The sequence below is a fragment of the Spermophilus citellus genome (genome assembly GCF_964194105.1).
Source record: "Spermophilus citellus genome assembly, chromosome: 15".
Taxonomy (NCBI): Eukaryota; Metazoa; Chordata; class Mammalia; order Rodentia; family Sciuridae; genus Spermophilus; species Spermophilus citellus.
The window spans coordinates 40,769,189-40,783,962 of record NC_138195.1 but is presented as its reverse complement, the minus strand read 5'-3'; the positions used below and the strand labels follow the sequence as shown (position 1 = coordinate 40,783,962).

The following is a 14,774-nucleotide window of genomic DNA, read 5'->3' as shown; positions in this document are numbered from 1 at the left end:
CTCATTTCCAAAATTCTGATATTTTATGCCTTCAGTTTTAATTTTGATGTTTATTTTCTAAAGATTCTAATAGTATTTGAAATGTAGCCATCCTACAGGATGTCCTTGTTATTGAGTTAACAATCACAAACTATGAAAGCATCATTTGAGTTTAAAGACACTCAGATGAAAAAGAGCCCTTTATTATTAATAGGAACTTAGTTTGTGTAACCTATTTGGTAGTAAATATTTACTATAACTTTCACTATTTTTTTCTTGCCAATATTTGAATTTAAAATATATGAAATAGGATGATAACAAAAATCTTTGTTGTAATGTATCTCCTTTTTGAGTTATATTTGAGTTTAGATGCTTTTGAAGATTCCTGCTTTATTTAAAGCAAAAAAAAAAATCTCTTAGGTATAGCATTGAAACAAACCCAGACCACAGCATATTCATTAGTATGAAGGATAGTAAAGAGAACAGAGAATTGTAAATAAGAGCTAGCTCCATCAATAATCATCTATATGTATAGACAGTCACCAGAGTCACTTTTCTCATCTTTAAAGTGGGTTTATTTTAGGATTGAATTGCAACATCATTGAATTAGCTGTACTCTTTTCAACTTTAGTAACACAAAGGAAGATTCACAGGTTTATTTTATAGAGAAGTCCAGAGAGTGTGTTTCTTCGGTTAATCTAGCAGTTCATCAACACTAACAAGAATACATATACTTTCTATGTGATCGATTATCTCTTTCCTGTGAGGTTGCCCCAGCAATTATAGGACCAAATATCCAGAGGGAAAAGGGGCCACCCTTCTCTACTGTTCCGCATTGAGCAAAAAGTTTGCCCAGGAACCTTTGCAATATACTTGCCTAATTGCCATTGGCTGGAATGTGGGTCAAAGTCCCACTAAACTGATCACTGACAAGAGAAATGATGAAATTAATAATTAGGATTTATTTACCTTTGAACCTCATCTTCCTACAGTTTGGATACCTGAAAAAAATCATGGTTTTCTAAGCAATGATGTTATTAATGAATTTTGGGGAATGAACCAATTTTATCTACTATAAGTGATGTTTAAAGTGTGATTCCTGGACCAGTAGCATTCTCATCATTTGAGAACTTGTTCAAATTCAAATCTTCTGCCCTACTTCAGATCTATTGAACCAGGAACTCTGTCAGTGAGGCCAAGCCATCTGTGTTTTAATGGGCTTTCCTGGTGATTCTGATGCACTGTAAAGTTTGAAAACCACTGTGTTAAAATAAAATTTATTGAGGAAAGAGTTTACTATTTGGTCTGGGCTTCAACATTGCAAAGCTCTGGAGGAAACATAATGCATATAAAATGCAATGACAGTGCAACAAGGGAAGTGACCTCCAACCAGAAAATTTGATGACAAGTCTTAGATATATTACCACCACACATTACTGCTTTCACATGTGTAAAGCACTAACAAAATTAACAATTCTTAGGATGTTATCTATACATGTTTGTATGCTTGGAGCCCAGAATTATTGAATATTGTGATAGTTACTTTTAGATAGATTATTATATTTTTAATCTAGATCTGAGGCTCCCCACAGCAAAGTTATAAGTTACTTTCATTTTCACAAGAAAACATTTATTTACCCTATCAAAACTTAGTTATCTAAAACAAATGGAAGTTCTTATGCCTGATAACCACATATAATCATCCTTCAAGACTTGATTCACTATTGACATCAATTTTAAGTAATTTGTATTCATTTCTGTCAAAAGTCATGTTAAATTATTCACTCATATATGCATTAGATTTCACTCTAAAATTCAAATCTTCTGTGACCTATTGCTACATTATATAGTATCATATCAGATACTATATCAGATACTATATCAGATACCAAGACTCTAATACTTTAACTCTTTGAAGATGATACTGCTAGTATTTCATGAAAGAAATAATATGGTATAGTTTCAGTAAGGCATGTCCCTTGAAGGCCTGTTTGTTAAAGATTTGGACCTCAAGTTGGGGCTCTTAGAAAGCTGTTGGAATCTTTAATAGGTGAGGCCTAATAAGAGGATGTTAGGTCACTTGGGTTATGTTCATGAAGAGGTACTGGGACCCTAGCCCCTTCCAGGCTCTGCTTTCTGACTGCCATGAGGTAAGCCACTTACTTGCTCCAGCTTGCAATCCCTGATGTGACACAGTGCTTTATCATAGACCCAAAGTGATAGGGACAACCAGCTGTGGACTGAAACCTCCAAAACTGTGAGTCAAAATAAAGTGCTACCCTTTTACAATTGATTACCTCAGGTATTTTTTTTATAGTAATAGAAAGCCAGTTAACACATAATCTAACGAAGAATGTCTTTGCATCCTCTTTAACTGAACTTCTTAAGATTACTGTTCATCTTATTCTTTAATAACCAAAAATATCAATATACAAGTAGTCCAATCATTCTTATTAACAAAGTGCTGAGGAAAGTCCTTTCAACTTACTTCTAATGAACATTTATAGGTTCTCAGCTTTCTTTTAGTGGATAATAAGAACCATGAAACTCATTGCTTCATTTTTGCATGGGATGCAAGAAATCAGTTTTATTATTAATTGCTCTCCCTTAACTCTAGGACTTTTATGTAATTATGCTTCTGATCCCGTTTTGATTACATGGCTCTTATTCTATTGGCCTTGTTTCAAAAGTTTTAACAACTTTTGGGATTGTTTTGTTTTTAGGTACCAGGAATTGAACCCAGGGTATTTAACCACTGAGCCACATCCCCAGCCCATTTTCATCTTTTTATTTTAAGACAAGATATTGCTAAGTTGCTCAGGGCCTCTCTAAGGTGCTGAGACTGATTTTGAACATGTGATCCTTTTGCCTCAGCCTCTAGAGCTGATGGGATTACAGGCATGCACTGCCACACCGGGCCTTTTGTCTCATTTAAAAATTTCTTGAATACTTTTTCGAAAACAAGAGAGTTATAAAAATTAAATTTCTCCTTCTACCCATTCACATTATTATATCTATACATTTATTCACTTACCTTTTCTTTTCTTCATCCATCCAGCCAACCATATACCCATCTTCCTATCTACCTATCCATTTTTTTGTTAGAATATCTTCTGGTCCATAACCAAATATAGCCAGAGAAAATGAATTCAAAGCATGTATAATTATGAATAGACTTACGGATCCAGAAAATATTTATGCTAGAATAAAATAGTGCAGACTCTTTGTTTTGCAGAAGAGAAGTTTAGTGCCTTTCCTTTCCATTTTTTTTTCCCTCTGATCAGCTTACATTGACTCAGAAATTTGGGGGATTTCTGGAACCATTTTAAAATATTACATAATTTATATAAATTAATTTCTTTAGTAGATTTCCTTAGAAGTTTTTGTAAACCAACATGTAGAAATTTAGTTTTACTAAGAAAATTAGGATATAAGTATTTATCTAAAAAGTCATTTTAATTGCCATAAACTGAGTTTAAAATAAGAGGGATTTTTAATTTATTCAACAAATATTAGTAAAAGAAGTGACTCAGTACACCAGAATGTCAGTAAAAAGTTCATTATCAATTTCTATTCAATATGCTAGAAAAATATCTATTGCATGAATTAAACAATTATATATTAAAATATGTTAATTTGGGCTCCCTGAAATATGAAGATATTGATTATGATAGTAGAAAGATTCAAGGTAAATGAATGTCAAATATAAGAAAAATGAATGTGTGTTTTTAAAAAAATTCAACTTGTGACCCTACATACAGGAAGTTATTATGAACCATGGGGAATTAAGCTAATTTAGGAAAAATAAAATTACTATTATCAATATGATTGAGTCCATAATCTTTTACTGTAATATTATAACTCATTAAAATAATTAAAATTCTATTAGAATAAAAATTATTAGTTGGCGTTGTGATTTGAGATAATATTATTATATATTGCAATTAGTATAATTTCAGTAGATATATAATCTTATAATCTTTAAAGAATGAATCAGAACAGATATTATTTATAATATTTTAATGCAAAAAAATATATTTCTTGTTTAGGAAGTCATCTATATTTATACTAAGGAGAATCTGTCTTGACCAGCAAAGCTCATAATGTTATCAGTAGACAGAATCTGATATCCAGTTTTACTATAGGCTACAACACTTTTAGGTGCCAAAGAGAGTTTTTTAAAGGTTTATAATTCATGTTAATGAAATGTGCACAGAAAAATTACAAAAGTGATCTCCTTATCAGCATCTAAATCATTGTCCCATGAAGGACAGATGATCAACAAATATTCTCTTTGAAAAAATTTTAAAGAGTTATGTCCAATAGAATTGTTTTGATGATGAATCTGAGCTCTGTGTACACTGTCCAATATGGCAGCCACATTTGGTAGGTGGACTAGAGTAATGAGGATGTGAAATTTTAGTTATATTTAATTTTAGTAATTTAAATATTATTAAATAGCAATACACTAAGATGTTTGTAGGAGCACTATACATAACAGTCCAAAACTGTAACTTTTCCAAATGCCCCTTAGTTACAGAGTTGAAAAACAAATTATATTATAATTGTACAATGGCATAGTATGCATCAATGAGAGTGAAAACTGCAATACTATACACAACAGTGTGAGAAAAATCTCATGAGTTTATTTTGTGTCAAATAAGATACAAGAGAAAATACATTATGATTCCAGCCACATCTACCAGAACAGGCTAAATTATTCTCTTAGATATTATAGGTCTCTTGATTTCTACTTCTAACCACCAAAGTCAAATCAAAATGTATCAAAGACTTAGGAATTAGACCAGAAACCCTGAAAGTGCTAGAAAAAAACACAGGGTCGATGTTCCATCATATTGGTATTAGCACCAACTTCCTTTAAACTGTCACCAACAAGACCCTTTAAACTCAAGAAAAACTAAAGATCAATAAGTGTGATGCCATCAACTTAAACATCTACAAAGCAAAGGAAACAAGAGCATGAAGAGAGAACCTAGAGAATGGGAGAAAATCTTTGCTAACTGCTTCTCAGTTAGGGGATTAATATCCAGAATATATAAAGAACTCAAAAAACTTAATACCAAAATAATAAATGACCCAATCAATAAATAGGCAAAAGAACTAAATAGACATTTCTCAAAATAAAAAACACAAATGGCCAACAAATATATGAAAAGATGTTCAATATCTCTAGCAATCAAGGAAATGCAAACCAAAATGACACTATTTCATCTAACTCCAATTAGAATGGCAATTATCAAGAACACACAAAATAAATAAATGCTGGTGAAGATCTAGGGAAAAAAATATACCTTGCTGGTGGGACTGCAGACTAGTACAGCCACTCTGGAAAGCAATATGGAAAATCCTCAAAACACTAAAAATAGAACCACTATATGACCCAGCTATCCCACTCATTGGTATTTATACGAAAGAACCCAAACCAGCACACTATACCAATACAGTCACCTCAATGTTTGTAGCAGCACAATTCACAATAGCCAAATTATGTAATCCACACAAATGTCCATCAATAGATTAATGGATTAAGAAATTACAATATATATATATATATAGTGGAGTTTTACTCAGTCATAAAGGAGAAATTTGCTGGTAAGTAGATGGAAACTGGGAACATCATGCTATGTGAAATAAGCCAGTCTCAGAACATCAAGGGTTGAATTTTTTTCATATGTGGAAACTAGAGTAAGATAAAGGAGATAAGGGGTGGGGGATCAAATATCATAAAGATATAGGGAAGATCAGAACATTGGAAGAAGGAGATTAAGAAGGACAGGTGGTATGGTGAGAGGAAATGCAAATGAAATTTTTAAAAATTATGCATATATAGATATACCACAAGGAATTTTACCTTTATGTATAAGTAGAAAGAACCAATCAAAAATAAATAAATAAATGAGCAAAAGGAGGTTCAGTAGAGTAGAGAAAGGTGAATGGGAGCAGGGAGGAGGAGAGAAAAGGGGAGGATGTGAACTGATATCAAATTCCATAAATGTATGAATTTGTCAAGATGAACCTAACTGCTATATAGAACTATAATGCTCTAAAGAAAAAGTTACAGATCTCTTAGCATAGTAATTATTGCTTGTTAAACAAATTACTTCTAAACTTAGAAGCTTAAAGCAATAAACATTTATTATTCACATTTTTTTCCTGAAAATCAGAAATACAGAGGTGGCTTGAGTGGTTTTGGCTTATGACTTCTCATAATATTATAGTCAAGATATCATCTTAGGCTGTAGTCACCTAATGGCTTTAGTGGAGCAAGGGTACCTACTTCCAAGTTCACTCACTTGGCTGTTGGCCTGTGTCCTCATATTTTAGCTAACTGTTGACTGGTCACCACAGTTCCTTACCATGTGAGTCTTTTCATAGTTTACAACATAACAGCTCAAGTTCCTAAAGCAAGTAATATGCAAGAGAGAGGGACCAAAATGGATTCTGCAATGTCATTTTAAACAAGCCTTCAAAGTAGCACAAAAAGAGTAAGCATTCTTTTAAATAAAGAGCCAATTTATTCCCTGCATTAAAACAAAGAGGTATGTCAGAGAACAAAGGTCAGCATGTTATTTGGCACAGGACCAACTTTAAATAATTAAGTATTCACTTTTGTGTATATTGTGATGTGAAGAAATAGGAAAATAATGTGAGGAAAAGTATGAGTTAAATCTTTATCTCAGGTTTAAAAGTCATTGGATAAACTTCTAAAATATTTAAATCAAGAAATATGACTTATTAATATTAACATATGGTTTAAAGATGAAGCCCCAGGGAAAGAAGTTTCTAAGTCACTGGACAGATCCGAAGGTGGACATTCAGGCTAATTAAGTGTTCAGACTTTCATATGTAGAAAAATATCTCTGCCAGAAGAAAGAAAAAATAGTATCAGCTTCATGAAGCTATGGGTCTTAAAATTCTTTCTTTTTTTATTTTATTTCTCTCATTTTGGAGATATTCCAGATGCTTAAAAGATGGAGGCAGGATGTAATAGAAAGGTCAGCGTGTGGCTCTTGTTAACTGTGTGATGTGTCATAAATGATCAGAGTGAGTCAGTCCTTTATGACACATCATTTAAAAAGTGGTGAGATCCTCCCCATGGATTTTAGGATATATAATCTGTGAGGTACCAAACACTTTCCTGTTATACAACATTAGCTCTCTAAATATTAAATAAATATGAACCATAATAATGAGTGTTCAATAAAGGGAAAAATGAAGGGAATGAAGTATTTATAGAAGTCATTCATATGCTTAATTGTAGTTTCCACTATTATTAATTCATTCCCAGTTGCTTAACATAATATAAAGAAATTATGACTTAGCATTATGTGAACTTTCAAAGGCAAATTTCTCTACATTAGTAATTTTCAAAGATAATAATATAATTAGAAATATTTTAATCTGTTTTATTAATGATAGAAAACATAACTTGGTGACATCATTTCAGATCATTACCTGTAATGAGTCTGAATTCTTTGCTGACCTATTTAATTTGATAATTATGTACCCTCGTCTACTTTCAAATGCACATAATAAATTTAGCAAGGATTAAGAAGGGATAAAACATTCTTGGGTTACTACAAGAGAGAGGCAAAAGGCTTAGGAGAATTTGCCTCTATAGGTCTGTTAACCTCATTGTCAGAAAATTAACATTAATTTCCCCGGGAGCACTGCAATTCAGAAGCCCCAAGGATTTCACTTATTAAAAGGAGGCAGTGCAGCTTTAGGGTTCAGAGAGCAGGCTTTTTAGTCTCAATTACCTGCCCTTCACTTATTAGCAGTGTGACCTCAGTTTCCTCATCGGTTAAATCAGGGTAGTAATAGTACAGTTCCTGTCTCACAGGGCTGCTGTAAGTATTAAATTAGGCATGCATATTAAATACTTATCACAGTAGTGAGCTGATATAATGAATGCTAAGCTATCATTGTGTATATTCTGAATAAAGGTGATTGAGGAAGTATAGACTTCAGTTCAGGAATTCTGAACTGTTTTAGAATTTTCCATATCAATAGACAAGATCTTTTGTTTATCCCAAATATATTGACTCAAAGGTCATCTTTATTTCAAAAATTTACCCTTCAAAGTTCAGAACAGTTCATCCTACCTGGCATTTCAATTGATTAGAATGAATTTGTTTAAGATATACCCCTTTTTGATCAATGATTGTAAAGCATGACTATATATTATATGGAAACCTTATTTTTTTTTAAACCTGAGTAGATTATAGATTGAAGATAGGTTTATCAATTTGTTAGTCCTTCTAAATTACCATTAGCTGGCTACTTCATTATATTCACTTTGTGCTTTCTTGAAAGTATTACAAAAATTTGTTCCTAGTTTGATCCATGCAACCATATGTCCACAGTATAAGTAAAGCATACTAGCAGCTGATGTTTAAGCTAATGAAATGAGAAATGTATTACATATCAGCTTCAAATAGTTCATTTATGCAGTTAGAGTAAAAAAGTTGTATTTTCCATCTGTACTTCAGAAATTAAACATTTGCTTGTGAAAGATTTTATTTTAATTGGAGCTAATATTAGCTTATTAATAAAAGGAACCTAGAGGAGTTAAAATGAAATCATGCTGCAATAATGAAAAGATTTTGTTGTATTTTCCTTAAACTACCCTAAATCTTTTTCACATTATCTCACACAGTGAAAACTAGATGTTTACATGGCTTTATGTTTTTTATTCTTTTCTTTTGCCAAAATTGCCATGGGAAAACAATGGGAGCAGTTTTGCTACTGTGGAAATGAGTTTGCTTAAGGAATTGATAGAATTATTGTGTTTCACGCTTGTTGGTATATGAGAAAAATACTTTTTAGTAAGGAAGATTATGAATACAGTTTTGCAAACAGGCCATGACAGCTATTGAGACCACATTTCTTTGTGCTTAACTGTGTTTAGAGTTAATAAAGGATGTCAAAGAAAGCAATGGTTTTTGTGGGTGATTTACTGTTCATGCCAAAACTTGGCTGGACACACCTTAAATGTTCTCTCTTCTTTCAGTACTACCACAAGTAAAGATAAACTCATTAAATATTTTTGAATGTTTCTGTAATTCTGACTAAATATATTTTTGGAGTTTCCTTACTTGAGAAAAATGTAACTCATATTACATTTAATACAACTTAAACATAAGCTTCATTTTTTTCTGGCTTTTATATATTCTATTCATTCCTTTAATTGTATCCCCTTAATGTGTTCAATTATTTATCTACTACATGCTGAGCTAGGTACATCAAATATAAATAGGTAAACATAAGGAAATATTGGAAATGTATAAACCTTAGTGTCATGACTCATTTATGAAACAATTTAGTAATGTTTTGTGGCAAATACTATTGTACTTAATGCTAAAATGGCATCAATAAAGTACTTAAAAACAAGTCTAAAAATGAGCAGAATTTAACCAGGGGAAGGACTATGATGTGGACTTGAAAAGATTATGATGGTTAGAGGAAGTAGGGCTCAAAATTGGCAATGGATTTAGGACATTATTATGGTGGAGAGGATTGCATTTAGGGGGCATCTGAATATAGGAGGAAAAGCAGAGCAGGAGATCAAAGAAAATGCTGGGGCTTTTTCATGAGTGACTGGGCATAAAAATAGAGCAATGCTGTGTTTGAATATGGTTTCTTCCCTGTAAAACTCATGCTGAAATTTAATTCCCTTAATGAGACATTACGAGATAGGACTAAGTAGAATTTTAAGTAGGTGATTCAAGGTTCTGCCTTCATGAATGGGTTAGTCCATTAATCCACTAACTAATGGATTAGCGGGCTATGTGTTATCTTGAGAGTGGGTCTGCTATAAAAGCCACTTTGACCAGGTGTCTCACATGTCCCCTGTCTCTCAGCACTGTATCACCTCAGGGTTTGCCACCAAGGAAGCCATCTCTACATGTGGCCTCTTGACCTTGGACCAAAACCATGGGCCTCTTTTAACTCATCCACTGTATAGTATTATGTTATTAGCAATAGTAAATGGATTAAGACAAATAAGTAGATGAAAACTAGGTTTTCTGGATAGAAAATAACATGTTTAGATTCATATGGGCTAGGTTTGAGGTGTGGTAAAAAATTCAGATAGACTTTTGCAATGGAAAATTGGTTTGGCTTTCTGGTCTTCAATGAATATGTCTGAATTAGAGAGTCTTTGGAAGTCATATCCATGTAGCTGGGAGCTGTGATTTGGGAATCTTTCACCTCAGAAAAATGATGTGTTTTCTTCCTCCTTGGCTCTGTTATTCATTGAAAGTAGAGCAATTTGATGGAATCTTACTCTATAACACTATTAGCCAATATATGTTTCTGTGATGGTAGCCTTATTCCTATTTTTCAAAATGGAAGTTCACATATGTGTCAACTGAACATTTGAAATGGGTTTAGTGTAACTGAGGAGATAAAATTTTATTTACTGTTTACAAATTTAATTTTTAATAGCCATGTCTATTTAGATGTTATTATCATTGGGCAACATGCCTAAAGGATGGACAAAGGAAGGGAGTACAGTAGATAATACTGGCAGGTACAGTGGCTTAGAAAAGTACCCTAAATCTAGTGAAGGGTTAATTAATGTTACTGTTTTTAAATCTGGAAATATCTTTTTATTGGATACTAATTCTGAAATTTTATTTTATTTTTTAAAGAAAAGGTCAATCTACGTATTGGCTTTGCTGATACATTGATACCTATACTCAGTGTTATGCCGTTTTAGAAATAGTTTGCATATGACATTACCAATTTCTTTCACCAATATTTTGATTGTATGGAAAACATCTTACCAAAAGAATGTTCACAGCATCTTTATTGATTTTACAACAGAATTAGTATCTATAATTAGTTTAGTCTGTTTAGCAATTTAGATGTTTTATTTCTTTAAATACTGTTATGTTTACAGTTCTGTTTTTCATACCAATTCCCTTTTGTTATTTCTTGAGATTTATATTGAACATGATAAGTAACTACATAGTCTCAGGCTTGGGAATAACAAAGATGACATAAAAGGGATAGATAATTTTAAATATTTCTATAAATATGTGTTTTATTGTCTTTGATACCTTTTTACTTTTCAGAGATCCAAGAAAAAATCCTGCCAAAATGTTTTATATCTCTACTTTTAAAAATTATTAAGTGTCAGTTAATCAAATAACTTATTTAAAAATACAACCCTACACTCCTGAAAATCATAGAAACCTACAATTACAAAGACAATCTTCTCTTATTTATTTTAATAGTAATTCCTGAGTTTGTAACACAAGTGAATGTCGCCTTGGAAGCCTTAAACAAGAACTCCTTAAACGTATTTGATGATAATCAATTTGTGGATATCTCAAAGAAGATCTATGACACAATTCATGATATCAGATGTTCTGTCATGATGATTCGGGTAAGTCTGCTTTACTTTCCTTGAATTATTTCAACATTCTTCATCATCTGAAATGCTTGGAATGGTTGCAAGAAAGAGTTTATTCTATTCTCTGATATCAACGCTGAAATCCATTAGAACTTCAGTAATTCATATGTATCCCCAAAGTCAGATCCACTGTCACAAACCATAATTCTACTTATGTATTTGGTTATAACTTATGTAAATGAGTATATTAGCTGCAGCATGTGCAGAAATGGTAAGATGTATTGTGTACAAGTGTCTCATGGCATGATCAAGAGGCAAAAAGAAATATATCAAGTAATTTGCTTTATTTCCTCTAACAAATGGCAAGTATCTTTCCTATTACTAAGTTGGAATTGATAAGGAAATACATTAAAACAAGGTATATCTGTAGTGAAATCCTCTCTTCCTGTATCACAGAATCACAGAGTGTTCTGCAAGAAATCTGACCTGGAGCCACCAGGAACAGCAAACTCTTGAACTTTCCCAGTCTGGGAGTTGTCTATTTAAGGAAATACATGCCACATTTCCAGCGATGTGAATGCATTGTAGGCACACTTTATATACACAGACCACAATCATGCTTTTACTCAAATGTTTATGTAAATTAATTTAAATGTTAGTAATGAAACAACATGTGTATATGAAAGATATTAAGTCTTGGGACAGGTTCACCTGCATGCAGACCCTTAAGTAAGGATGAATGTTATTAGAAGTGTATTTAGGAACAAATAAAAGTGAGACTAGGATGGGAAGGAAGCTAATAAGCTATAATTATGAATCACCACAGGCAATTGGGGCTGATCCTGCTGGTGAACTCTGGGAGGTACTGTGTTACACACCTCAGAATTATTTCACCTGAGGTGAACAAAATCTGGAAACTTAGCCACCTATTCATCCTTGATTAAATGCTATTCTCAGGGGTGGTACCTGGGCCTGATGTTCAGAGTCAGTCAAGCTCTTGTGGCCAAAGAAAGCAACCCTCAGGCAGGGTGGCAGGTGCTTGCAGTTAGAAGATTCAGCAGGACTGCTGAGTGTAATTTGTAAGGATGAATAGAGTTTCATCTGAAAGCTTCTGGACTTAAGTACTAGTAACACTGTAGGATGAAAGTAAAAGTGGCAAGAAGATATGGATAACATATTAATAATAGCTGATAGACCTAAAAGTTACAGTTAGGTGACACTGAGAAGTCCATAGAGATGACAATGGAGAGTCTGGCAGGGTCGGTGGAAGAGTCTGTAAGACAGTGGTTAAAGTGTCAAGATATGAGATTTAGCATATCAGAACTTGGGAAAACCTGAAAGCAAACCAGTTATAGATATTAGAAAGAAGTCCCAACTCCAAATGATTACAATTTTTTTTTCTCCACAGTGTTGTGAAAGCTACATGTATTTAGTAGTAATTATACTTTGAAGTTCGATCTTTTTCGGGACTGCCAATATGAGATATCATACTCTCTCAATGTTGAGCAGCTGCACAGAGCTGCAGCTCCCAGTCAGCCACCCAGCCATGAGGCTAAACAGCAGATACTCCATGGTGTACTGTGTTACTCATCTTGATATTCAGTAGGTTTGTTGTATTAAATGCAGTTTTGCCTTAGATGATATTTTCAATTTACAATGGATTTATTGAGCCCCATCATAAGCTGAGGAACATTGTACTGATGAGCAGCATACAAGACTTTGTTCATATGATTGAAAAGTATGAAGCTATACCAACACAGTAAGTGAAAAACAAAGAAACTTTATCAAATAGTTCTTTTCTCCTTGCAAAGGTTTTATGCCTTACCTGGGTAGACTAGTGGATTAGTACTTATCCCAAATTAGGAGGGTAAGTGAGTCCAATCTAAGAGACAAGCACTAATAATATAAAGAAGACACGTGCTCTTTAGGAAATTGTCTTACCAGCACTAAAGCCCTACATTTTCACTATTCCTGCACATATATTTGAGAAAATATGCCAGTGAAACAGTATATAAGAATCAAGGTAGAGAATACATAAAAGCTGTCTAGAGATGAAAAATCTTCATAACCTCTTTTAGCTAGATTTCCAGTATTTACATTTTTTTCTTATTATCAAGATGACTTGTGTATAACAAATCAAATTATCTTGCCATCATTTCTACATATTTCTCACAGTGGTCCTCTATAGGGCAGGAGAGCAATTTATTGTAATTATTAGTACCTTTGAGGCAATATTTTTTTTTTACCGATAGTCGATTCTTTTTCAAGATAAATACTTCCATTTCTGTTAACTTTTCTCACAGGAATAATCTAGTATTTTGTGTTCTTCTTTAGTCCTTATTTAATTTTCAACAAACTTTTCAAGTAAGACTATCCAAAAACTGTTCAATCAAATAAAGTAGAAGGCTTGTTCTTATGTGTCATTTAGACTGCTATAATAACCGTCTTTGGCTTGTTTGTACCCGTTTTAAACAACAGGATTATTGAATTAAGGATGACTTGCTTTAAATTTTATTTTTTATACTGTTGTTTCCATTTTGGTTGTGATTGCCCTGAGTCCTAAATTCTAATTCTGTTAAGTTTCATTTTGTTTTTAAATGACTTTTCATATAATTTATCTAATTGCTTTCCAATTTGGTTATTGACAGTGCCAATAACCAATAACAGGTGATACTACAGGTTATTGATGACTGGTTCCCCCCCCCATGTTGAAGTATAATATTAGAGAAGCACAACATGGCAAGCATATAGGGCAGGGTTTATTTAAAAAGGGGTAACACAAACTTCTCCCAGGGGAGAGAAGGGGGCCATAGCTGGTATCCTAGTATCCCAAGAAGTGAGTGGGTTTTGCCTTTTTATATGTCCTAGGCTTCCTTTTTTCTCCTGTTCTCTTCCCCTTATCTTTCTCCTTCCTACATAAGTGACTAGGCCCAGCAAATGCTCAGTGGGATGACCAAAAAGTGGGAGCCAGATGGGCTGAAGGGGCCAGGAGGAATCATCCAGGTGGGAAGAGGGAGCAATTAACAATTTCTGGTAGGGAGTGACAATACCTGGAAGAGGTTACTTTAGCAACAGGTTGGAGCAGGTTCAGATTATCTTGATAAGGGTGGAGGAAGGGCTCTGAAGGAATTTAACATTTCAACTTCTCCATTCTCTGGTTCCCCTTGCCTATCTGCCTGTCTAATTCTGGCTTCAGTAGCACCAATTAGGAACATAAAATGTGAAGTTGCATTTCCTTTGTCTAGATTACTGATAAAAATAATAAATTATACGGTATTGGCCCTTTATGTGACTGAAATCCTCAATGGATAGCTCTGTTTAAAGATATTTGAATTCAATACTGCATTAGCTGAGCACATGTCTCTAAGAATATGGTTTGAAAGAATGCTTTTTGAATTTTGAGATAGACATT

The 14,774-nt window shown here is 33.2% G+C and overlaps 1 protein-coding gene across 4 annotated transcripts in view; it reads left to right on the top strand.

Annotated features, from left to right (window-relative positions):
- The window catches only part of CTNNA3 (catenin alpha 3), a 1,724,633-nt gene that overhangs the window by 1,358,418 nt on the left and 351,441 nt on the right, over positions 1-14,774 (top strand). For all 4 annotated transcript variants that reach the window (XM_081267908.1, XM_081267907.1, XM_081267910.1 and 1 more), the window contains exon 13: positions 11,244-11,395. In XM_081267908.1, coding sequence (XP_081124034.1) covers positions 11,244-11,395 — 152 coding nt within the window. The remainder of the gene's footprint in view (positions 1-11,243; positions 11,396-14,774) is intronic.